The 27,197-nt window shown below is 44.7% G+C and overlaps 1 protein-coding gene across 5 annotated transcripts in view; it reads left to right on the plus strand.

The window, feature by feature from the left end:
• DYNC2H1 (dynein cytoplasmic 2 heavy chain 1) overlaps positions 1 to 27,197 on the plus strand; it is a 491,577-nt gene that overhangs the window by 23,202 nt on the left and 441,178 nt on the right. For all 5 annotated transcript variants that reach the window (XM_077298509.1, XM_077298507.1, XM_077298508.1 and 2 more), the window contains exons 5-11: positions 1,194 to 1,338; positions 4,026 to 4,258; positions 4,849 to 4,983; positions 5,064 to 5,177; positions 5,441 to 5,552; positions 17,526 to 17,650; positions 19,044 to 19,219. In XM_077298509.1, the coding sequence (XP_077154624.1) occupies positions 1,194 to 1,338; positions 4,026 to 4,258; positions 4,849 to 4,983; positions 5,064 to 5,177; positions 5,441 to 5,552; positions 17,526 to 17,650; positions 19,044 to 19,219 (1,040 nt within the window). The remainder of the gene's footprint in view (positions 1 to 1,193; positions 1,339 to 4,025; positions 4,259 to 4,848; positions 4,984 to 5,063; positions 5,178 to 5,440; positions 5,553 to 17,525; positions 17,651 to 19,043; positions 19,220 to 27,197) is intronic.

Genomic DNA, 27,197 nt, shown 5'->3' on the forward strand with positions numbered 1-27,197 from the left:
GGCCGGTCCGATGGCACCTCCAGAGTTCCCTTTGCAGGTGGAAATCTGTGCCTACCTTCTAGCGCTTATGTGTTGCGGTCCTCCCCTGCTGTGCTTACGGGATAGTCCCCACAACTGTTGTGTCTGTTTCTCGTGTTCCCTCACAACTCGATTATGATGTTCTTCTTCTTCGTCCCCCAGATGCTATGGCTAGGACGCACCCGTATGACGGGTAGGCTCGGAGCTCTTCCGGGACCCTAGTGTCGCCCCTCTCCAAATGTTGCCCCCTATGTCTTCTTAGGTGATGTGAGTGAGAGAGCCTGCCTATAACTGACTGTCCTGCCGTAGGTTTGAAGTTAGGCCTGGAGCTGTATACTTCCTCGGCGTTCCGGCCACCGGTTACGCGCCTCAGTAGGATCTTGCCTCGTCTTACAGCACGACTCCTACTGGTATTCTCCTTGTTGCGTTGATCTCGTTTCTCACTCAGCACAATAAACCTCGCTTCTTGTCCTTTCTTAGGGCACCGCCGCTATATCGTGCAGGCGCGGTCCCGTAACGTTCTCTCTGTTCGCTAGGCCTCTGTCAGGATCCCACCCCTGACAGGGACCCCCCTGAGTCTCTCCCCGCAACACCCTCTGCCACAGGATGTTGCCTGTTCGATTCCCAGTCAGCTTTCTGTCTAACTTCCTATCCAACCCCCAGTTTTACCAGATTGTGAGGAGTGGCCTAGTACATAGTGCCCTTAGCTCCCCCTGGAGGCCAGACTGTGAAGTGTATTGGCGTCTGTGATACCTGGTCAGGTGAACTCCTTCAGTGCCATCAGACGTACCATAGCCCCCCTTAGCGGCGGAGCACCAGTACTGCAACGACCAGGACTCTGGGGCGCTGCACTGAGGAGGAGCCAACTCTTTTTTTTTTTCTTTTTGTGCCTAGTGCCAGCCTCCTAGTGACAGCAGCATACACCCATGGTTACCTGTGTTCCCCAATGAAGTGATAAAGAAAAATAAATGCATAAAGGGACAACGACCTGATCATTACTACGATGTTTGTAGCTAAACTGAATTTCATAGATGACAACTCTGACGTTACCCATCTGGAGTGATCAATTAAAGGGAAAGGACTTTTTCTTTTTTTTTTCCAAACCATTACTCAGTGACACTTATAGATAATAATGATTGTCTGCAGGTTTTCTAACTTTTCTGGTGCATTCACAGTATTACAACAACCTTGACGCTCTGCCTTTGGTTGAACTTGTGGAACTTGTAGAAACCACCAAGGAAGTGGTGGATGATGTGTGGAGGCAGACGGAGCATGACCCTTATCCTGAGCGACGCATGAAGCACTTACTGGAGATCACTGGTAGGATGAATGGCACTGGCATATAACCATAGTAGAATATCCTTTCTAGAATTGAGCCAAAAGATTCACAAGTCCCTGGTTCGGTGGCCACTTCAGTTGTCCATTGCTGCCGGACCAGATCCCTGCAAACCTCCTCCTAATATTTGCCAGCATTCCTATAACTTCTCATTACGCTTGCCATAATGTCATGCCTCAACAGTGATGTCGCACTGGGCCTACTTATGAGAAGAGTGGGATGCCAGCAGGTAGGTGGGCTTTGATCCGGCAGCAAGGGACTACTGACATGGTTGCTGGATCAGGGTCCTGTGAATGTTTTTGCTCAAATCTTATCTTGCATTTTCTTGATGTATAACATTGATAATTTAAGAAATATTAATGAACTTGTATTGGCCAAGAGAGCAGGGATCCCTCATATCAAGGTATTGGAGACATTAAAGCAGCTAGTCACCTTCCACTAGCTCAGAGACAACAGAAAATTAGGGAGCCTGCACAGGGCAAAACTGGAGAAGCCTTCCAGTGGTGGAGCCAGACTAGTGTTGGTGCCCCTGGCTGGCTTCTGCGGGCATGGCTACTTGAATGACGGGTCTCTCCCATGTGTGTACATAGGGAGAGACCTGTCAATCACCTGGTGTGCTGCAGGGAGTATGCACCCAATGGTGGCGCCGGACTATTCTCGTCTTTTCTCACTGTTCCCGGCTTTGATATTGAAGCTGTTAGTACGAGATCAGTGGGGGTCTGACTCTGTGCACCTGAGCTAATAAGCTATTTCGAGGCACCGTGACATTCTAGCGAACACCTCACCCCCTACATTATTTCTACAGGCTCAACTTTGTACTGTTAGTAGCATCTCTGCTGGGTTCGCTACAACTTTGTCCCATTCAGGTGCATGGAAATAAGATCTTATACCAGGCACAACTGCTGCAGAAAGTAGGCCGATGAGACCGGTAAATGGTAAAGGATGTGCAGTGGTTGTCGGCAGGGCTGTGGAGTCTGAGTCGGAACCCATTTGGTGGAGTCAGAGTCTGAGTCGGTGTTATGGAAATTGAGGAGTCATAGGTTTGGCTTACCGACTCCACAGCTCTGTCAGGGCTGTGGAGTCAGAGTCGGAGCCCATTTTGGTGGAGTCGGTGTCATGGAAATTGAGGAGTCATAGGTTTGGCTTACCGACTTCCACAGCCCTGGTTGTCGGACCACCAATGACCATTTTAATTGCTAATTGGTATGAGTGAGTCAGACCACCATTGATATATTAGCCTTCAGTTAGTTGCGCCAAAATACTTAGGCTATGTGCACACTTTGCGGGGTCCTCTGCGGGATCTCTCGCAGCGGATTTGATAAATCTGCAGGGCAAAACCGCTGCGGTTATCCCTGCAGATTTATCGCGGTTTGTTTTGCAGTTTCCGCTGCGGGTTTACTCCTATACTATTGATGCTGCATATGCAGCATCAATAGTAATGTTAAAAATAATAAAAAGTGGTTATATACTCACCCTCTGACGTCCCGATCTCCTCGGCGCTGCACGCGGCTGTCCGGTTCCAAAGATGCTGTGCGAGAAGGACCTTCGTGACGTCACGGTCATGTGACCGCGACGTCACCGCAGGTCCTGGTCGCACACCAACCCTGATACCAGACGGCCGCGTGCAGCGCTGAGAGGTGAGTATATCATTATTTTTTATTTTAATTCTTTTTTTTTTTACACTAATATGGTTCCCAGGGCCTGGAGGAGAGTCTCCTCTCCTCCACCCCGGGTACCATCTGCACATTATCCGCTTACTTCCCGCATCGTGGGCACAGCCCCAAGCGGGAAGTTAGCGGATCAATGCTTTCCTATGTGTGCAGAATCGCAGCGATTCTGCACAAAGAAGTGACATGCTGCGGAATTACTATGTTACTATGTTACTATGGAATGTAAACCGCTGCGTTTCTGCGCGTTTTTTCCCGTAGCATGTGCACAGCGGATTGCGGTTTCCATAGGGTTTACATGTAAATGTAAATGCAATGGAAACTGCTGCGGACCCGCAGCATCAAAATCGCCGCGGATCCGCGGTAAAACCCGCAAAGTGTGAACATGGCCTTACACATCAGTCGCCTGCCAGATTTCATATAAAAAAACCTCAAAACATATATTAAAGCAGAATTTGTATTTATTTAGGAACTTAATATACAGTACAACATCTTTACTAAAATGTTTAATATTATCGTTTAGTTATCAACAAAATGTAAATATCTACTTATGTACTATGAAAAAGCAAGTACAAGGGTCACATATCTTATATGTTTAGGTAGCCACCAAAACGGATGGTTACCTTCCTTCTAGGCTTGCTGAAATAATTACCGTAATTAGTCACCCCATGTGACTAATTAATTAAATGTTAAATGCCTAGTATAAGAACAAGCCTTTAATATCAATGTCCCACATATCCCTTTAACAAGCTATTAGTTTTATTTTGCCCATGTAACTCCAGGCCTTCACTCCAGAACTTTTAATTCATTTATTGCTTCTGTGAAATTAGTGTCTAAACAAAACCTTTATAATATTCCTGTGTTTTTGTTTTTTTTTTAATTCGATTATAATTGAATAAATAATTCTATTCTATAATTGAATAATTATTCCTGACATTTTGCCGTCTGCAGTATAATAACCATATAGACCTCTGTATTGATGATCTTCCCACTGTGTCCTGTAGGCAACACGCTGGGACGCTGTGTCCAGAAGAACCTGACGGAGATGAATCTATGGACCGAGCCGTTTCCGGCGGTGAAGGAGACCCTCAGGGCAGGTATTGCCGTGTGTGAGCAATGGACGGCAGCCTGCGAACATCTCACCGGACAACTGTGGAGACATTATACTCCTCACCTGTGGAAAAATGAGAAGTACATCCCAGAATCTCTGCACAACCTCGGCCGACGTCTTGAGGAGGTATAGTACTGGTGATTAAACGGACAAGGATTGTAAAACATCTGCAATAGTCAAAATGACTTTCCTAGTGCAAGTCATTTCTGATTATCTTATTCATTGCCTGGCACATATGTTCTCCCATATAACGGTTTATTAAATGTCCATCCATCATTTTTTAGCACCAAAATGGTCATCCATTCCAGTCGTATAATCATCCATGTTCATAGACATTATTACTTTACTTCCAAGAACAAACGTAATCACCTTTTTGATGGCTTTCTGATCAGTTGAGGTCCAACCGCTGGAGCCTCCACTGATCTTGAGAATGGGGACCTGCACTAGCCCATCAGAGCGGAGTGGTGGCCGCACATCTGGCGCCATAGCTTCATTCATCGTTTATGGAACTAGAGGAGATAGCCAAGTGTAGTGTTCCTGCGACCATCCCATAGAGGATGAATGGAGCACTGCCATGGATCCATTCCCAAGGGCATTTCAGAGCCCCTCTTTCAGGCTCTCCAGTGGTTGAGCCACTAGTAGGAAAGTTATCAGACAGACTGTGGATAGGTGATCACTTCCACTGTTGAGAATAACCCATATTCTGATGTCTGCAGGTCTTCACTATAAGGATGATGCATGAAAAGTTGGTGCACTTTCTGCCCTCTGGCGATGACCATTCCCATCGCTCTAGGAAATTGTTTGAACCGTTTGCTGGATTGAACCCCGTGCACTACAACCCATATACTGAGGTGAGGATTTCTGCTACTTTGACATCTGGGGTCTCCTACACTTCTCTGTCACTGATGATTCTCATGTCATTGTCCTCCAGCCTTTATGGAGAGCTGCAGTTTCTCAATACGAAAGGATAATTGAACCGGCAGAAGAAAAAATAGCAAGCAAGCTGAAATCGTATATCTCTGATATCAGTGACAGTCCACAACAGGTACGCACATGGGTCAGGTCACTGCCTGGAGTGATTAGCAGGACACTGGTTGAGAGGCCACATTGGTACTCCGTGGCCGCCAAATCCGAGCCCGGTGAACCTCGTCCTACCTGCCGGCATGCCCCCTCCTTATGACGTTGCACAGAAGAAGCACCGGGGATGTCGGCAGGCAGGGCAGGCTCACAGGGCTCTGGATCGGGGTCCGGAGAATCTTTTTGCTCAAGTCTACTTTCAGTTTCTGATATGATTGTCGTCTTTTCTAGCTCCTTCAAGCTTTTCAGACACACAGAGAGCTGGTGAAGAGACCAAGTATTAGGAAGCATCTGATCCTAGAACGGGAAACTTTGCTGGCCAGACTCGTGGACTATATTCAAGGTAATGATGGGATTAGCAAGCTAGATGTATTTGCTGTTCGTTTGTGGAGGAAGGTTCACCGTCTGCTGCAGGGGGGTACAAGAAGGGTCACCGTCTACTACAGGGGGGTGCAGGAAGGGTCACCGACTGCCACAGGAGGGTGCAGGAAGGGTCACCGTCTGCTGCAGGAGGGTGCAGGAAGGGTCACCGTCTACTACAGGAGGGTGCAGGAAGGGTCACCGTCTGCTGCAGGAGGGTGCAGGAAGGGTCACCGTCTGCTGCAGGAAGGGTCACCGGCTGCTACAGGAGGGTGCAGGAAGGGTCACCGGCTGCTACAGGAGGGTGCAGGAAGGGTCACCGGCTGCTACAGGAGGGTGCAGGAAGGGTCACCGACTGCTACAGGAGGGTGCAGGAAGGGTCACCGTCTGCTACAGGAGGGTGCAGGAAGGGTCACAGTCTGCTACAGGAGGGTGCAGGAAGGGTCAATGCTACAGGGGGGTGCAGTAAGGGTCACCCACTGCTACTGCAGGGTGCAGTAAGGGTCACCGTCTGCTGCAGGAAGGGTCACTGTCTGCTACAGGAGGGTGCAGGAAGGGTCACCGTCTGCTGCAGGAAGGGTTACTGTCTGCTACAGGAGGGTGCAGGAAGGGTCAACGACTGCTACAGGAGGGTGCAGGAAGGGTCAACGACTGCTACAGGAGGGTGCAGGAAGGGTCACAGTCTGCTACAGGAGGGTGCAGGAAGGGTCAACGACTGCTACAGGAGGGTGCAGGAAGGGTCACCGTCTGCTACAGGAGGGTGCAGGAAGGGTCACCGTCTGCTGCAGGAAGGGTCACTGTCTGCTACAGGAGGGTGCAGGAAGGGTCAACGACTGCTACAGGAGGGTGCAGGAAGGGTCAACGACTGCTACAGGAGGGTGCAGGAAGGGTCACAGTCTGCTACAGGAGGGTGCAGGAAGGGTCACAGTCTGCTACAGGAGGGTGCAGGAAGGGTCACAGTCTGCTACAGGAGGGTGCAGGAAGGGTCACCGTCTGCTAACAGGAGGGTGCAGGAAGGGTCACCGACTGCCACAGGAGGGTGCAGGAAGGGTCACCGTCTGCTACAGGAAGGTGTGTGAAAGATCACTGCTACAGGAGGGTGCAGGAAGGATCACCGTCTGCTGCAGGAAGGATCACCGTCTGCTACAGGAGGGTCCAGGAAGGGTCACCGTCTGCTACAGGAGGGTGTAGGAAGGGTTACCGTCTGTTACAGGAGGGTGCAGGAAGGGTTACCGGCTGCTACAAGAGGGTGCAGGAAAGATCTCTGCTACAGGAGGGTGCAGGAAGGGTCACCGACTGCTACAGGAGGGTGCAGGAAGGGTCACCATCTGCTACAGGAGTGTGCAGGAAGGGTTACAGTCTGCTGCAGTAGGAACAGGAGGAGTCACCATCTGCTACATGAAGGTGCAGAAAGGGTCACCGTCTACTACAGGAGGGTGCAGGAAGGGTCACAGTCTGCTACAGGAGGGTTCAAGAAGGGTCACCGTCTGCTACAAGAGGGTGCAGGAAGGGTCACCGTCTGCTATAGGAGGGTGCAGGAAGGGTCACAGTCTACTGCAGGAGGGTGCAGGAAGGGTCACCGTCTGCTGCAGGAGGGTGCAGGAAGGGTCACCGTCTGCTGCAGGAGGGTGCAGGAAGGGTCACAGTCTGCTACAGGAGGGTTCAAGAAGGGTCACCGTCTGCTACAAGAGGGTGCAGGAAGGGTCACCGTCTGCTACAGTAGGAACAGGAAGGGTCACCGTCTACTACAGGAGGGTGCAGGAAGGGTCACCGTCTACTACAGGAAGGTGCAGGAAGGGTCACCGTCTACTACAGGAGGGTGCAGGAAGGGTTACAGTCTGCTGCAGTAGGAACAGAAAGAGTCACCGTGTGCTGCAGGAGGAACTCAGCTGAGAATAGAGGGGCTGCGGCTCTGGTGCAGTAATGTGCTCCCTCTACTGTTGTTACCTGACCAGCAGTCTCCATTTAAGCCTCCACCCCCCACATTAAATGTGTGTATTACTCTCTGATAGTCACCATTTCTATCGGCCTCAGTTCTGCTTCTGACAACTCTGTCTGGCAGATCAGCGCCCACAGGGAGCGCTCTGGAAAGTCTGAAACTCTCCTTCCTTGTTTGTTTTCTGCTGCAAGAAGGGCACAGCACCGTCGTCATCTGCGCTGGTCCACCAAACACCAAGGCAGAGGCGATGTCCCCTGATCTCCCCTGATCTGACCAATGGAGGTCCTTAGATCCTTAAGTGGTGGAAATGTATAATCACATGTAATATTGACGTTGTACCGTAACTTTAAGTGAGTGGAGTCAGCGGTATTTCCCTGCACAGCTGTGACCGAGGCTCTGCGCTAGCCAGAGAAAAAGTATGAATGGATGCAATGCTGCAGCCTCTACACTCAGGATTAGTGAGGGTCCTAAAGGTTGCCCCCCACCCACCGAGTATAAGGTATGATATGATACCACCCTGAAATGAGGGGCTGACCCTACTGAGAGATTCTAATGATACTTTTAGATTATAGAACACTAGATGATGGCTCGATTCTAATACATTGGGTATTCTAGAATATGTATGTAGTTTATTTATGAAGTTTTCAGAATAATGCAATTTATACACAGGATTCATCCGGACGGACGTGACCAATCAGTGACGCCATGGCCGGCTCCAGGTTTTTGAGGGCCTCGGGCGAAAGAGTCTCAGTGAGCCCCCCTCTTTAACGCATACCACGATTCAGGATGCACAGATACAGCAGAGAAATATAACACAGCCCACGTAGCATATAACACAGCCCACGTAGCATATAACACAGCCCACGTAGCATATAACACAGCCCACGTAGCATATAACACAGCCCACGTAGCATATAGCACAGCCACGTAGTATGTAGCACAGGCCACATAGTATATAGCACAGGCCACATAGCATATAGCACAGCCACATAGCATATAGCAAAGCCACGTAGCATATAACACAGCCACATATTATACAGCACAGCCCATGTAGTACACTGTGTTCCAAATTATTATGCAAATAATATTTCCTCATATTTTCCCTAAATTACGTATCTGAATTGCAGTCACTGTTATTTTCCAGTCATCTACTATTCTAGTATAATTGCAATGTATTGGAACAAACTTCCTATGAAAACAGTATCTTTTTTAAAAAAATAAACACTCAAAATGCATGTTAAAACTTATTATGCACAGCAGAGTTTTCAACCTTTTTTTTTTTTTTATTTTGAACAAAAAAAAGTCAATTGTGAAGTTATAAGCTTTATCAGCTTATTACAAAATGAAATCAAACAGTTTTCAAGTGAAAACTTTATTCTAGGTGATGTTACATTTGCACATAGGACCCCTTGTTCGAAAGAAGCTTCTGAACTCTCTCGTCCATTGAATTTGTCAGTCTTTGGATGGTTTCTGCTTCAATTGTTTTGCATGTGGACAGAATCCCCTCCCAGAGCTGTTGCTTAGATGTGAACTGCCTCCCGCCATCATAGACACTTCCTTTTGATGATGCTCCAGAGGTTCTCAATGGGGTTGAGGTCAGGGGAAGATGGTGGCCACACCATAATTTGTCCTCTTTTATGCCCATAGCAGCCAGAGATGCAGATGTGTTGTTTGCAGCATGAGACGGTGCATTATCAATGATCTTGCTGTGGAAAGCACGGTTCTTCCTCTTGAACCATGGCAGGAAGTGTTGTTTTAGAAACTCCACATAGATTACGGAGTTCATCTTTACCCCTTCAGGGATCATAAAGGGGCCGACAATCTCTCTCCCCATGATTCCAGCCCAAAACATTACTCCACCTCCTCCTTGTTGGCGCCTTAGCCGTGTTTTCATGGGGTGTCCATCCTCCACTCCATCCATCTGGACCATCGAGCTTTGCACGGCACTCATCGGTGAACAAAACATTTTGGAAATCAGTCTTCATGTATCGCTTGGCCCACTGGAGCCGTTTCTGCTTGTGTGCAGTGGATAGAGGTGGTCGACAGGATGGCTTACGCACCTCTGAAGGACCTTGCATCTTGTTGTTCTGAGGACGTTGGAGGCACCAGGAGCTTCAAAAACTTGTCTGCTGCTATGACAATGCATTTTTGCAGCTGCTCTTTTAACCTTACGCAATTGCCTGTTGGAAAGAGTCCTCAATTTTTCCTTATCAGCACGCACACGTGTGTGCTGGGAATCAGCTACATACTTCTTGATTGTGCGATGATCACGATGAAGTGTCTTGGCAATGTTGATTGTAGTCATGCCTTGACCTAAATACTCCACAATTTGTTGCTTCTCAGCAGCCGACACATCCTTTTTCTTTCCCATTTTAGCCAAAAATGTAGGCTGCTTAATAATGTGGAACAGCCTTCTTAAGTTGTCTTGCCTTTATTTGGACACACCTGCCAAACTAATGTGCACAGGTATCTGCAATTGCTTTCAGTGATATAAAGAGCCCTGACACACATCACCATCAATGAGTTTAAATGACAAACAAAAACATTCTAACCTTATCACTCCTAAACTCTTTGTGCATAATAATTTGGAACACAGTGTATATAGCACAGCCCACATAGTATACAGCACAGAGCACGCAGTATATAGCACAGCCCACGCAGTGTATAGCACTGCCCACGTAGTATACAGCACAGAGCACGCAGTATATAGCACAGCCCACGCAGTGTATAGCACAGCCCACGTAGTATATAGCACAGTCCACGTAGTATATAACACAGCCACGTAGTATATTGCCCAGCCATGTAATATATTGCACAGCCCATGTAGTATATAGCATAGAGACGCAGTATATAACACAGCTCATGCAGTATATAACAAAGCCCACGTAGTATATAGCACAGGCCACGCAGTATATAACACAGCCCACGCAGTATATAACACAGCCCACGCAGTATATAACACAGCCCACGCAGTATATAACACAGCCCACGCAGTATATAACACAGCCCACGCAGTATATAACACAGCCCACGCAGTATATAACACAGCCCACGTAGTATATAACACAGCCCACGCAGTATATAACACAGCCCACGTAGTATATAACACAGCCCACGTAGTATATAACACAGGCCACGTAGTATATTGCCCAGCCATGTATATTGCACAGCTACGTAGTATATAGCACAGCCCACGTAGTATTTAACACAGCCATATAGTATATAGCACAGCTCACGCAGTATATAACACAGCCACGTTGTATATTGCCCAGCCACGTAATATATAGCACAGCCCATGTAGTATATAGCACAGCCCATGTAGTATATAGCACAGCTCATGTAGTATATAGCACAGCTCACGCAGTATATAACACAGCCACGTAGTATATTGCCCAGCCACGTATTATATTGCCCAGCCACGTAATATATTGCACAGCCCACGTAGTATATAGCACAGAGACGCAGTATATAACACAGCTCACGCAGTATATAACAGCCCACGTAGTATATAGCACAGCGATGTAGTATATAACACAGCCCACGCAGTATATAGCACAGCCCACGCAGTATATAGCACAGCCACGTAGTATATAACAGCCACATAGTATATAGCACAGCTCACGCAGTATATAACACAGCCACGTTGTATATTGCCCAGCCACGTAATATATAGCACAGCCCACGTAGTATATAGCACAGCTCATGTAGTATATAGCACAGCTCATGTAGTATATAGCACAGCTCACGCAGTATATAACACAGCCACGTAGTATATTGCCCAGCCACGTAATATATAGCACAGCCCATGTAGTATATAGCACAGCCCATGTAGTATATAGCACAGCTCATGTAGTATATAGCACAGCTCACGCAGTATATAACACAGCCACGTAGTATATTGCCCAGCCATGTAATATATTGCACAGCCCATGTAGTATATAGCATAGAGACGCAGTATATAACACAGCTCACGCAGTATATAACAAAGCCCACGTAGTATATAGCACAGGCCACGCAGTATATAACACAGCCCACGCAGTATATAACACAGCCCATGCAGTATATAACACAGCCCACGCAGTATATAACACAGCCCACGCAGTATATAACACAGCCCACGTAGTATATTACACAGCCCACGTAGTATATAGGTAATACAGCACAAGTGGAGTTAAAACGTAACTTTTACTAATAATATATGGATAAAAGTCAAAACAATATCACCCAAAGTGTTATAAAAATATGGGGTGAGGTCACACCAAGAGACCGATAACACCCCTCATAGGATTCAATAAGCAACGCCTGTAGAGGCTCTAGCGAATTAAGGCAGATCAAAGTATGGTACAAACTATAACTAGCTCAATCAAATACTCATGAGTGGCAGAATATAACTCCATACAGTTGATCACATGTAGACAGTCATCACTTAATAATAAAGCATAACACCTACAAAGTGGTGTCACTAATAGTCATTAAGGTGAAATAAAAGGAACAGTCTCACCAATTCCAATATGAATGACCAGGAGCACCGGAAGACTTCTGATCATGGAGTAATCCGGGACTTGGTAGAGGGAAACGACAATACCCTGTCATTCCCTATGGGGCTACCGGTAAGCTATCCCCAAAAGACTCCTGCCCTTACAAGGGCAGTCCACAGCTACCCCTGTCACAGCATACCCTGCACTCTCCCTATGGTCAGTCCCGACGCGTTTCTTCCAAGCCAATCATCAGGGGACCTGCTTGTGTAGAGAGGTCAGTGCCTACGTGCTCAAAAAGGGAGACAATAAGTTCTGCCACCCCCTATGCTACCTTGCAGAGATGCTTGTCTAGTTATAGTTTGTACCATACTTTGATCTGCCTTAATTCGCTAGAGCCTCTACAGGCGTTGCTTATTGAATCCTATGAGGGGTGTTATCGGTCTCTTGGTGTGACCTCACCCCATATTTTTATAACACTTTGGGTGATATTGTTTTGACTTTTATCCATATATTATTAGTAAAAGTTACGTTTTAACTCCACTTGTGCTGTATTACCTAATATTATTTAGTGGATCCCTCTGTTGGATTGACAAATCAAATACAGATTCTGCTATCACGTAGTATATAGCAATATGGGCACCATATCCCTGTTAAAAAAAAAAAAAAAAAGAATTATAATAAAAAATAGTTATATACTCACCTTCCGGCGGCCCCCGGATCCAGGCAAGGCGTTTAGCGATGCTCCTCGTGACGCTCCGGTCCCAAGAATGCATTGTGGTCTCACAAGATGATGACGTAGCGGTCTCGCAAGACCACTACGTCATCATCTCGTGAGATTGCAATGCATGGCCCCGAGCGAGAAAGGCGTCGGAAGGTGAGAATATAATGATGTTTTGTTTTTTAATTATTTTTAACATCAGATCTTTTCACTATCGATGCTGCATAGGCTACATCAATAGTAAACAGTTTTTCACACAGGGTTAATAGCAGCGTTAATGGACTGCGTTAAACCGTGGCATAACGCGGTGTAACGTAGCCATTAACCCTGTGTGAGCGCTGACTGGAGGGGGCACTGACGGAGAGTAGGAAGGGGCGAATTCACGGCCGGATTGTGCCCGTCGCTGATTGGTCAATCAGCGACGCGGGATTTCCGTGACAGACAGACGGAAGTGCACCTTAGACGAATATATATATATATATATATATATATATACATATATATATATATATATATATATATATGTATATATATATATATATATATATATATATATATATATATATATATATATATATATATATATATATATATAATGCCTACAAGTAGTATTCAACCCCCTGCAGATTTAGCAGGTTTAATAAGATGCAAATAAGTTAGAGCCTTCAAACTTCAAACAAGAGCAGGATTTATTAACAGATGCATAAATCTTACAAACCAAAAAGTTTTGTTGCTCAGTTAAATTTTTATAAATTTTAAACATAAAAGTGTGGGTCAATTATTATTCAACCCCTAAGTTTAATATTTTGTGGAATAACCTTTGTTTGCAATTACAGCTAATAATCGTCTTTTATAAGACCTGATCAGGCCGGCACAGGTCTCTGGAGTTATCTTGGCCCACTCCTCCATGCAGATCTTCTCCAAGTTATCTAGGTTCTTTGGGTGTCTCATGTGGACTTTAATCTTGAGCTCCTTCCACAAGTTTTCAATTGGGTTAAGGTCAGGAGACTGACTAGGCCACTGCAACACCTTGATTTTTTGCCTCTTGAACAGGGTGGATTGATTTAAATCACGCCGATTTAAATCATGATTTAAATCACGATTTAAATCAAAAGATTTTTTTCTATTTAAATCGGATCGATTTAAATCATGATTTTAATCATGATTTAAATCACTGATTTAAATCAAAAGGTTTTTTTTAATATAAATCACGATTAAAATGAGAAGTGAGAGCAGTGCGCATGTGCGCCCATAGTTACACGGACGAAACTAGGGGCAACGATCTAACGCCAGGGTGAGGGGGGGACCCCAAAGTAAGTAAAAATCTTTTTTGTTTTACTATATGGCAATAGGTAGGTGTTTAAAAGCAGCATGTCTAAGGCTACGTTCACATTTGCGTTGTGCGCCGCAGCGTCGGCGCCGCAGCGCACAACGCAAACAAAAACGCGGCAAAACGCACGCTAAAACGCTGCGTTTTGCGCCGCATGCGTCGTTTTTGGCCGAAAGTTGGACGCAAAAAAAAATGCAACTTGATGCGTTTCTTGCGTCCAACGCTTGCGGCCATGCGGCGCTAAACGCAGCACAACGCATGTCGATGCGCCCCCATGTTAAATATAGGGGCGCATGACGCATGCGGCGCCGCTGCGGCGCCCGACGCTGCGGCGCTGACCGCAAATGTGAACGTAGCCTTAATTGTATAAACTATTAATAGCCTCCACATTTTGTTCATACTGCCCCTTTAATTCCACACTTCTAGCTTGGTTTCACTTTTGGTTTAGTTTCTTTTTCCATTCAGTTGACATGCCCAAACTTGTTGGATAGTCAGCATCCTACAGAAACCTCTGGAAGAGCATGGCATTGTGAATGTTACACATATACAGCCTTTATTCTACTGAGTTAAACAACTCAGCTTTATCTCATGATGGAAGAACCTTTGGATGGTAAAATATTTTCCTCAAAAAGCAGTTTATTGAAAAAAATTCGATTTAAATCGAAAAAATCCGATTTAAATCAAAAAAATCCGATTTTTTTGATTTTTTTAAAAAAACATTGATTTTTATCCACCCTGCTCTTGAACCAGGCCTTGGTTTTCTTGGCTGTGTGCTTTGGGTCGTTGTCTTGTTGGAAGATGAAATGACGACCCATCTTAAGATCCTTGATGGAGGAGCGGAGGTTCTTGGCCAAAATCTCCAGGTAGGCCGTGCTATCCATCTTCCCATGGATGCGGACCAGATGGCCAGGCCCCTTGGCTGAGAAACAGCCCCACAGCATGATGCTGCCACCACCATGCTTGACTGTAGGGATGGTATTCTTGGGGTCGTATGCAGTACCATCCAGTCTCCAAACATCACGTGTGTGGTTGCCACCAAAGATCTCGATCTTGGTCTCATCAGACCAGAGAACCTTGAAACAGTCAGTCTCAGAGTCCTCCAAGTGATCATGAGCAAACTGTAGACGAGCCTTGACATGACGCTTTGAAAGTAAAGGTACCTTACGGGCTCGTCTGGAACGGAGACCATTGCGGTGGAGTACATTACTTATGGTATTGACTGAAACCAATGTCCCCACTGCCATGAGATCTTCCCAGAGCTCCTTCCTTGTTGTCCTTGGGTTAGCCTTGACTCTTCGGACAAGCCTGGCCTCGGCACGGGAGGAAACTTTCAAAGGCTGTCCAGGCCTTGGAAGGCTAACAGTAGTTCCATAAGCCTTCCACTTCCGGATGATGCTCCCAGCAGTGGAGACAGGTAGGCCCAACTCCTTGGAAAGGGCTTTGTACCCCTTGCCAGCCTTGTGACCCTCCACGATCTTGTCTCTGATGGCCTTGGAATGCTCCTTTGTCTTTCCCATGTTGACCATGTATGAGTGCTGTTCACAAGTTTGGGGAGGGTCTTAAATAGTCAGAAAAGGCTGGAAAAAGAGATAATTAATCCAAACATGTGAAGCTCATTGTTCTTTGTGCCTGAACTACTTCTTAATACTTTAGGGGAACCAAACAGAATTCTGGTGGGTTGAGGGGTTGAATAATAAATGACCCTCTGAAAAAACTTATCACAATTTAAAAAAAATAAATAAACAAAGAAATAACATTCTTTTTTGCTGCAGTGCATTTCACACTTCCAGGCTGATCTACAGTCCAAATGTCACAATGCCAAGTTAATTCCAAATGTGTAAACCTGCTAAATCTGCAGGGGGTTGAATACTACTTGTAGGCACTGTATGTATAATATGTATATGTATGTGTGTATATATATATATATATATATATATATATATATATATATATATATATATATATATATATATATATATATATATATAGATATAGATAGATTATTATGTTTTGTAGTAGACTTTTCACTAGTGATGAGCGAGTATACTCGTTACTCAGGTTTTCCAGAGCATGCTCGGGTGGTCTCCGAGTATTTGTGACTGCTCGGAGACGCATGATTTTCGACTGCTAGACAGCCTGAATACATGTGGGGATTCCCTAACAAACAGGCAACCCCCACATGTACTCAGGCTGGCTAGCAGCCGTAAATCATGCATCTCCGAGCAGTCACAAATACTCGGAGACCACCCGAGCGTGATCTGGAAAACCCGAGTAACGAGTACACTCGCTCATAACTACTCTTCAGCTTTTTTTTTTTTTTTTGAAGAGGAATTTCTATGTCGGCCACAGATTATCATTAAGGTCTCTCTTCTCAAAGAGGTTCTGCAGCAGGCAGGCTTGTGGACCAGCATATAATACCCATCTTACCTTTCTAGAAAGAGAAATAATCCGACCAACAATGTTTGTTAAGGAAATGTACAATCTTTTAGGCCATGCCATCTCCATTTTCGTGCGGATCTTTCCTAACATCCTGCCTGTTTCCATCTGTATAATATCTGAAAAAGCCAAGAACGCAATTTGCTGTTATGCAGACAGACACTGCTGCAATTGGCGCAGCTCCGACATCAGATTGCTCAGCCTGTTTCGGGTAAAACCATGCGCTTTTGTTTTTGTACGGTTTTCCAGGTTGTGTTTTTTATTTTATTTTTTTTTATTTAACACATATTACAAAAACAGCTAACTGTCACTATATGAGTGGTTATAACCATGGATAACTAAGCTACTACAATGCCCTGCACATGGGGAATGCGACATAGCGAATTAGAAGAACTATACTACATTTCTATTTGGAGATATTTGCTAATATTATTATTATTACACCTACTACATACTAGGATAGGATAATGGACATGGGAATACCCCTTTAACATTAATAGAATTTTTTTTTATTGACATCTAATTTTATTTCATTGAAATATTTTTTTTTTATATAGATCGGACAACCTTTCCTTTGAGTAAAATAGCAAAAGCTGATGTTCACCTCCCACACCGGCGCTGCTGTTCCCAGTGGCTGATGTGACACTGTTGCATCATGTAAACGCTGCAGCCAATCAGTGGCCGCTGGTCAGGTACCGCTGTTACAACAGAACATCAATGATCCGCAGCCGATCAGCGACTGACGATTGTCTGCAGAGGTCACCCGACACCAACAATGTCACGTTACTGACTGGGAACGACAGTGCCGACAGTGCTCGTGCAGGAGGTAAGTATTTCTATTTTCGATGGGAAAATGATTAATCGGGATTCCAGTGGTGGATATACAAGTATCAGTATTTTTTTTTTTGTCGTTTTATCTTATTTTTTGTAAATTGATTTTTGTTTTTGGATGATTGAGTATACCAGAACCCTGCAGTCCACTTCATTCATGTAAGATCTATATGATTCCGCTATCCTTTTATTCATCCTTTTTTTTTTTTGTGTGTCATTCCTAGAGATCCGGTCAGACTTTGAAGCTCGCTACCATGGCACCCCTGGAGATTCTTCTGGACCCCTCGCTGGCAAGAACCTGCCCGAGGTTGTGAATAACATTGTGTGGGTGCGCCAACTCCATCTTAAGGTAAGCTGTGCCTTTAAAAATAAATAAAAAAAAAAAAAAAACCGCGAGAAAGAGACCTGGAAATAGATGGTTAATGTATTTCCTCTATACCACTTTCACTGTGGGATCGATCATATACATCTACATAACTCATCCCCGATCCGCACCTTTTCGGTACGTCTTTGACATGCTAAGGCTTTGGTTTTATGTTTATTATAACCTCCTATGGTACTACAGAAATGGCCTTAAATATGGAAGGCGAGTGCTATTTTCATTACGCTCTAACCATGAATGTTGGATCCTAATGATAATTGCCTGGAGTGAAAGGCCGTAACGACGGAGTCCACCTGGTCCAATAATTATCTGACTTTCGTGAAAATGTCCCTGTTGTGATCACAGTGATAGTAGCATGTAAATGGTGATCAGTGGCAAAACCTTGTTACGGTGAATAGCGGGATTTAATTTTCAATAATGAGGATGAGTTTTCCTTTTAGCATCCAAGCTGTACATTTCATCTTTAAATTACAGAGCTATAAAATTATCCGGCCATCTGTCTGATTTGGTTGATGATTTGGATAGTGTAAACTTTCACTCGGTGTTATACCTAATTAAGAGCTGTAGGGGGCAGCATATGAAGGTATTTAAAATGGAACTTTACTTTCAACAAACTTTGCATAAATCAATAGTAAAGGCAAATCTAAGATACTTTGTGCTATGTCTTGCATAGTACATAATTGAGCCACGTCTTCCCCTGCCTCCTGTACTTATCATCCACAAAACAGTTTCAGTCTGTCTTACATGACAACACAGTGATCCCACAGACTGTCTTGTCTGAGTGATGCAAACCTTTATACTCTGAGAGGGGAGAGCGAGGAGCATGGAGAGGAAACAGGCAGAGGGGAACATAGAAAAATAGAGCTGAGCATTCTAACAAGTCTTCTACCTCCCCACAGAGCTGATTCACATCCAGACTGCTCAGCATTGCTGTATAATTTCATCCATGTCACTGTTGTCTGTCTCTAGGTGCTAAAAAATGAATGAAGAGCAGGAATCCTCTTTGCGTGCTGTGCTGTGTTTGGCAGAGACCACTGCTGCTTGTCCTGTCCTTCCAACTCCCAGTGGATTGCAGATTAGAAATAGAGCCTGCAGAGGGGAAAACTAGTGAGCATGGAGGATACAAGTTATATAATAGCCAGAAATAGTTATCCTCACACACAGGACTGCTTATTGTGAAGGTAGTTTAACGTATGGTTACCCTTAACAGAACACCATGAGAAGAGCCCCAGACTCTGCATTAGGCACAACGCAGGGCTTGCTCTTTCTTGGAGTGTCCCTGAAATATCACAAGGGCACACATCCTTACTACAGTGACTGCGTGCCCCCTCTACCTTCTGTCTCTTCCCGCTGACCACAGGTGGAGGATTCTGTGAAGATAGCGGAAACTCTTCTGTCAGATCTGTCGGGGTTTCAGGCCTTTCGGAAAGATGCTGGAGAACACCTGGAGCAGTTCAAAGAGTACGAGCAAGAACAGTTTAGCGAGTGGTCAAGGGAAATTCAGTCTGGTCTATCAGATCCAAAATCAGGATTTTGGTAAGTTTTTTTTCTTTTACTTTTTTCTCTCCCTTTTTCCATTTACAATGCAATAAAGCTGTGTATGTCAGAGTTGGGAACATTTTAGCAATAATGAAAATCGGGCCCCAAATATTATACCTGCTCCGCTTTGACTCCCTCTACGTCTTTATTTTTACAATGTAAACCGTATTTTTAGGGATCTAATATGGAGGAGAGGCTCACCGAGAATATGGTTGGGAGACCAAAGGAGCACAGTGGTCTGGCTATCTCGGATCCCCTACTTGTTCCTCTCCTCCCCCAGAGCTGCCCTCCTCCTCAGCCAGGATGATAAGAGAGGTTCTTGGTGAGAACAATCTGGTAGAAGCCATAGAGGGAGGCAGATTCTTGAGATACACCTTCCTATACATGACCACTAAAGGTATCCATGATATATGGACCAAAACCAAAGTGATAGTGGCAATGTATTAACCTAATAAATAAATAATTGAAGAAAATTACTTGGGGTCCCTCCTATTTTTGATAACCAGCCAAGGTAAAGCAGACACCTCCAGGCTTATATTATTAGACTGGGAAGGTCTGTTGTTTTGGGGCCTTTCCCAGTCTAAAAATACCAGTCTGCAGCCTCCTCAGAACCGGAGTATCACATTAGATGCGCCAATTTTGGCGCTTTGTCTGGCTCTTTCTGTTTGCCCTGGTGCTTTGGCAATTGGGGTAATGGTATTTGGGTTGATGACAGCTGTGATTTGCCAAAAATCACACCTGCCATCAACTCCTGGGGTTCGTAATGGAGAGGTGTCGGTCATTACTAACTCGGTAATAAAAAAAAAACACAAAAAAAAACTTTAATAAATTGGTGAACAAAGGATAGTGTGAGGGAGTGTTTATTTAAATAAACAAAAAAAAGCACATGCAGGTACGAAGTCATCTAGCGAATCCAACGTAGTCCAGAAAAGGCCATCGGAAAAACATAAGACAGAAATAAACACGAGACTGTCCCTCGTTCACCAATTTATTACCCAAAATGTTGCCATACAGGTCTGATGTAACACATTCCTTGATTCTGTCTCTGGCGTCTTTTAATAGCAGTACAATACCAACCAGTCATGGAAGAGCCGACCTAAGCAGTCCAGATCCAGGTCCCATAGATTCTCGCCTAAATGACTCGTGGCATTCTCCGGTCGACACAAGCAGAGTAGGCGGTCGCCTACTCCGGTTTCGTCATGCCTGGCTATGTTGTTCATGTCGAATGGGTGAGGGACCTGGTGTCCTCCGGATACAAAATAGAATTTTCTTCCTACCTCCAGCTCGGTTCTTGCCATCTCGTCCCCCCAAAGAGGAGGCGCTGACATGGTCCTTATACCGGGCCATCTATTAGCTTTGTCAAGACTGGGTCATTATTCCGGTCCCAGAAAAAGAGAGGTTCAAGGAGCTCTACTTGAACCTATTTGTGGTCCCGAAGAAGGATGGAACGATGAGGCCCATCCTGGACCTAGAACTCCTAAACAAATTTGTCAATGTCCGGCACTTCAGGATAGAGTCCCTCCGCTCTGTCATCTCCTTGATAGAGAAGGGGGAGTTCCTAGCATCCTTCGACATCCGTGATGCTTACCTTCATATCCCGATCTTTCCCCCTCACCAGAAGTTTCTGTTCTTCGCTGTCCGCGAGGAATATTTCCAGCTCATAGCATTGCCCTTCGGCCTCGCCACCGCCCCCAAAGTGTTCATGAAGGTCATGGCGGCCGTCATGTCCATTCTGCACTCCTGGGGCATGGTCGTGTTGCCTTACCTAGACGACCTTCTTATCAAGGGACCATCCTTCCAAGCCTTCTGATTGAGCACTCCGCCCCTTAGCCTCAGGCGTTTTTAATTGCAGTAGGATTCTGCCCCTCCACAGAGATATAGACTTCAGACCAAGAGGGGATTCACATTAGGTTCCCAGAGAGATCTAGACTGTGAGAGAGATGATTGGCATTAGGTCCTGGCAATGAGAAACACCTTATCGTAGCCGCCAGGTACACATGAATTGGCCAATTTATGCACTAAGCATTCTCAATTTTTCATATTTCTAGTGCAGTAATGCAATTCAATTTTCATGTTTCATGTTTGCAGGTTTTGGTGCTACAGTGTGCTGCCTTATTTATTTGCACTGGACACAGTCATGGGGAACAGAAAATGGTCTTCCCCAAACTGTTCCCACAAAGATGGAATCTACAATAGTCCAAAATGTCTAGGTTTATTGAAGCATTACAATTTCACTTCACTGGGTCTAAGGCATCAAGGATCAAGGTCGATCCTCAGAAAAAAACCCCATCATTATCCTTCCTGCACAAAACTGTACAGCGGGCACATTGCAGTCAGAGGGTAACATTTTCTTGGAATTACCAAACCCAGACTCCTCCATCAGACGCAGATAGGGAAGAGTGATCCGTCACTGCACAGAACACGTTTCCTCCAGAATTCAGTGGTGGTGGCTTTATACCATTCCACCCAACGCTCTGCACTGTGCTTGGTGTTGTAAGGCTGCATGCAGCTGTTTGGCCATAAGGCTATGTTCACAAGTTGCGTTTTTGCTACATTTTTTTTAAATTCAAATTAAAAGCAGCTTCTTGTAGAACCTGCAAAGGCTGTCAGATTTCAGAAATCTCATACACACCACGCTTGTTTTTTTTTTCCTGGCTAAATTGGAAAACTGCTGCATTTTTTCAAACAAAATTTCAGCTTATTTGCAAATTTTTTTTCACCTGTAGAAAGCAATGATTAAGTGCAAAACATTGCCATCAGTTTTTAGTTTTTTCGGGGTGAAAAAAAAAGCACGGGTACAGAAGCATGAAACGCATTTATTTTTGTGATTTGCCCCCCCAAGTTTAAACACTAATTCCTCCTTCACCTCATTGGGGGACACAGACCATCGGAATAACGCAGGAGGAGCAGGGACACAGACCAGGGTAAGGGAGCGCTGCATTTTACAAATTAAATCCCTCTGTGATAAATGCATCGCTCCCTTACCCTGGTCTGTGTCCCCGCTCCTCCTGTGTTACTCTGATGGTCTGTGTCCCCCAATGAGTGGCTCGGAGAAAATGATTTTACGGTGAGTATGCAAAAATCCCTGCGTCTTGGGGTCCTCACATGAGAATATGGATGTTAGTATAGGTACAGGTTAATTCAATTTGTGTATAGGTGTGAAAGTAAGCAAAACCTGAGCAACTGTATGCGCTACCAGTGTATGAAGGTGAACAATGCCCTACCAATGTATGAAGGTGATCAATGCCCTACCAATGTATGAAGGTGAACAATGCCCTACCAGTGTATGAAGGTGAACAATGCCCTACTAATGTATGAAGGTGAACAATGCCCTACCAATGTATGAAGGTGAGCAATACCCTATCAACATATGAAGGCGATCAATGCCCTACCAATGTATGAAGGTGAACAATGCCCTACCAATATATGAAGGCGATCAATGCCCTACCAATGTATGAAGGTGATCAATGCCCTACCAATGTATGAATGTGAACAATGCCCTACCAGTTTATGAAGGTGAACAATGCCCTACTAATGTATGAAGGTGAACAATGCCCTACCAATGTATGAAGGTGAGCAATACCCTATCAATGTATGAAGGCGATCAATGCCCTACCAATGTATGAAGGTGAACAATGCCCTACCAGTGTATGAAGGTGAACAATGCCCTACTAATGTATGAAGGTGAACAATGCCCTACCAATGTATGAAGGTGAACAATGCCCTACCAATGTATGAAGGTGAGCAATACCCTATCAATGTATGAAGGTGAACAATGCCCTACCAACGTATGAAGGTGAACAATGCCCTACCAATGTATGAAGGTGAACAATGCCCTACCAATGTAAGAAGGTGAACAATGCCCTACCAATGTATGAAGGTGAACAATGCCCTACCAACGTATGAAGGTGAACAATGCCCTACCAATGTATGAAGGTGAACAATGCCCTACCAATGTAAGAAGGTGAACAATGCCCTACCAATGTATGAAGGTGAGCAATGTTCTACCAACGTATGAAGGTGAACAATGCCCTACCAGTGTATGAAGGTGAACAATGCCCTACCAATGTATGAAGGTGAACAATGCCCTACCAATGTATGATGGTGATCAATGCCCTACCAACGTATGAAGGTGAACAATGCCCTACCAATGTATGAAGGTGAACAATGCCCTACCAATGTATGATGGTGATCAATGCCCTACCAACGTATGAAGGTGAACAATGCCCTACCAATGTATGAAGGTGAACAATGCCCTACCAATGTATGAAGGTGAGCAATACCCTACCAATGTAAGAAGGTGAACAATGCCCTACCAATGTAAGAAGGTGAACAATGCCCTACCAATGTATGAAGGTGAGCAATGTTCTACCAACGTATGAAGGTGAACAATGCCCTACCAATGTATGAAGGTGAACAATACCCTACCAATGTATGAAGGTGAACAATGCCCTACCAATGTATGAAGGTGAGCAATACCCTATCAATGTATGAAGGTGAACAATGCCCTACCAACGTATGAAGGTGAACAATGCCCTACCAATGTATGAAGGTGAACAATGCCCTACCAATGTATGAAGGTGAACAATGCCCTACCAATGTATGATGGTGATCAATGCCATACTAATGTATGAAGGTGAGCAATGCCCTACCAATGTATGAAGGTGAACAATGCCCTACCAATATATGAAGGCGATCAATGCCCTACCAATGTATGAAGGTGATCAATGCCCTACCAATGTATGAATGTGAAAAATGCCCTACCAGTTTATGAAGGTGAACAATGCCCTACTAATGTATGAAGGTGAACAATGCCCTACCAATGTATGAAGGCGATCAATGCCCTACCAATGTATGAAGGTGAACAATGCCCTACTAATGTATGAAGGTGAACAATGCCCTACCAATGTATGAAGGTGAACAATGCCCTACCAATGTATGAAGGTGAACAATGCTCTACCAACGTATGAAGGTGAACAATGCCCTACCAATGCATGAAGGTGAACAATGCCCTACCAATGTATGAAGGTGAGCAATGTTCTACCAACGTATGAAGGTGAACTATGCCCTACCAACGTATGAAGGTGAACAATGCCCTACCAATGTATGAAGGTGAACAATGCCCTACCAACGTATGAAGGTGAACAATGCCCTACCAATGTATGATGGTGAACAATGCCCTACCAATGTATGAAGGTGAACAATGCCCTACCAATGTATGAAGGTGAACAATGCCCTACCAATGTATGAAGGTGAACAATGCCCTACCAATGTATGATGGTGATCAATGCCATACTAATGTATGAAGGTGAGCAATGCCCTACCAATGTATGAAGGTGAGCAATGCCCTACCAATGTATGAAGGTGATCAATGCCCTACCAATGTATGATGGTGAACAATGCCCTATCAATGTATGAAGGTGAACAATGCCCTACCAATATATGAAGGCGATCAATGACCCAAACAATGTATGAAGGCTGTATGAAGGTGAGCAGTGCCCTACCAATATATGAAGGCGATCAATGCCCTACCAATGTATGAAGGTGAACAATGCCCTACCAATGTATGAAGGTGAGCAATACCCTATCAATGTATGAAGGGTGAACAATGCCCTACCAGTGTATGAAGGTGAACAATGCCCTACCAATGTATGAAGGTGAGCAATACCCTATCAATGTATGAAGGGTGAACAATGCCCTACCAATATATGAAGGTGAACAATGCCCTACCAGTGTATGAAGGTGAACAATGCCCTACCAATGTATGATGGTGAACAGTGCCCTACCAATGTATGATGGTAAACAATGCCCTACCAATGTATGAAGGTGAACAATACCCTACGAATGTATGAAGGTGAACAATACCCTACGAATGCATGAAGGCGATCAATGCCCTACCAATGTATGAAGGTGATCAATGCCCTACCAATGTATGAAGGCGATCAATGCCATACCAATGTATGAAGGTGAACAATGCCATACCAATGTATGAAGGTGAACAATGCCCTATCAATGTATGAAGGTGAACAATGCCCTACGAATGCATGAAGGCGATCAATTCAATACCAATGTATGAAGGTGATCAATGCCCTTCCAATGTATGAAGGTGAACAATGCCCTACCAATGTATGAAGGTGAACAATGCCCTACCAACGTATGAAGGTGATCAATGCCCTACCAATGTATGAAGGTGAACAATTCCCTACCAATGAGGTGAACAATACCCTATCAATGTATGAAGGTGAACAATACCCTATCAATGTATGAAGGCGAACAATGCCCTACCATGTATGAAGGCGAACAATGCCCTACCAATGTATGAAGGTGAACAATACCCTACCAATGTATGAAGGTGAACAATGCCCTACCAATGTATGAAGGCGATCAATGACCCAAACAATGTATGAAGGCTGTATGAAGGTGAGCAATGCCCTACCAATATATGAAGGCGATCAATGCCCTACCAATGTATGAAGGTGAACAATGCCCTACCAATGTATGAAGGTGAACAATGCCCTACCAATATATGAAGGTGAACAATGCCCTACCAATGTATGATGGTGAACAGTGCCCTACCAATGTATGATGGTGAACAATGCCCTACCAATATATGATGGTGAACAGTGCCCTACCAATGTATGATGGTGAACAGTGCCCTACCAATATATGAAGATGAACAATACCCTACCAATGTATGATGGTGAACAATACCCTACCAATGTATGAAGGTGAACAATACCCTACCAATGTATGATGGTGAATAATGCCCTACCAATGTATGATGGTGATCAATGCCCTACCAATATATGAAGGTGATCAATGTCCTACCAATGTATGAAGGTGAACAATACCCTACCAATATATGAAGGCGATCAATGCCCTACCAATGTATGAAGGTGAACAATGTCCTAACAATGTATGAAGGTGAACCATGCCGTACCAATGTATGAAGGTGAGCAATACCCTATCAATGTATGAAGGTGAACAATGCCCTACCAATATATGAAGGTGAACAATGCCCTACCAGTGTATGAAGGTGAACAATGCCCTACCAATGTATGATGATGAACAATGCCCTACCAATGTATGATGGTGAGCAATGCCCTATCAGTGTATGAAGGTGAACAATGCCCTACCATTGTATGATGGTGAACAATGCCCTACCAATGTATGATGGTGAGCAATGCCCTATCAGTGTATGAAGGTGAACAATGCCCTACCAATGTATGAAGGTGAACAATGCCCTACCAATGTATGAAGGTGAACAATGCCCTACCAATGTATAATGGTGAACAATGCCCTACCAATGTATGATGGTGAACAATGCCCTACCAATGTATGATGGTGAACAATGCCCTACCAGTGTATGAAGGTGAACAATGCCCTACCAATGTATGAAGGTGAACAATGCCCTACCAGTGTATGAAGGTGAACAATGCCCTACCAATGTATGAAGGTGAACAATGCCCTACCAATGTATGAAGGTGAACAATGCCCTACCAATGTATGATGGTGAACAATGCCCTACCAATGTATGAAGGTGAACAATGCCCTACCAATGTATGAAGGTGAACAATGCCCTACCAATGTATGATGGTGAACAATGCCCTACCAATGTATGATGGTGAACAATGCCCTACCAATGTATGATGGTGAACAATGCCCTAACAATGTATGAAGGTGAACAATGCCCTACCAATGTATGATGGTGAACAATGCCCTACCAATGTATGATGGTGAACAATGCCCTACCAATGTATGATGGTGAACAATGCCCTACCAGTGTATGAAGGTGAACAATACCCTATCAATGTATGAAGGTGAACAATGCCCTACCAGTGTATGAAGGTGAACAATGCCCTACCAGTGTATGAAGGTGAACAATGCCCTACCAATGTATGAAGGTGAACAATGCCCTACCAGTGTATGAAGGTGAACAATGCCCTACCAATGTATGATGGTGAACAATGCCCTA

Source organism: Ranitomeya variabilis, chromosome 3 (assembly GCF_051348905.1).
Source record: "Ranitomeya variabilis isolate aRanVar5 chromosome 3, aRanVar5.hap1, whole genome shotgun sequence".
Classification (NCBI taxonomy): Eukaryota; Metazoa; Chordata; class Amphibia; order Anura; family Dendrobatidae; genus Ranitomeya; species Ranitomeya variabilis.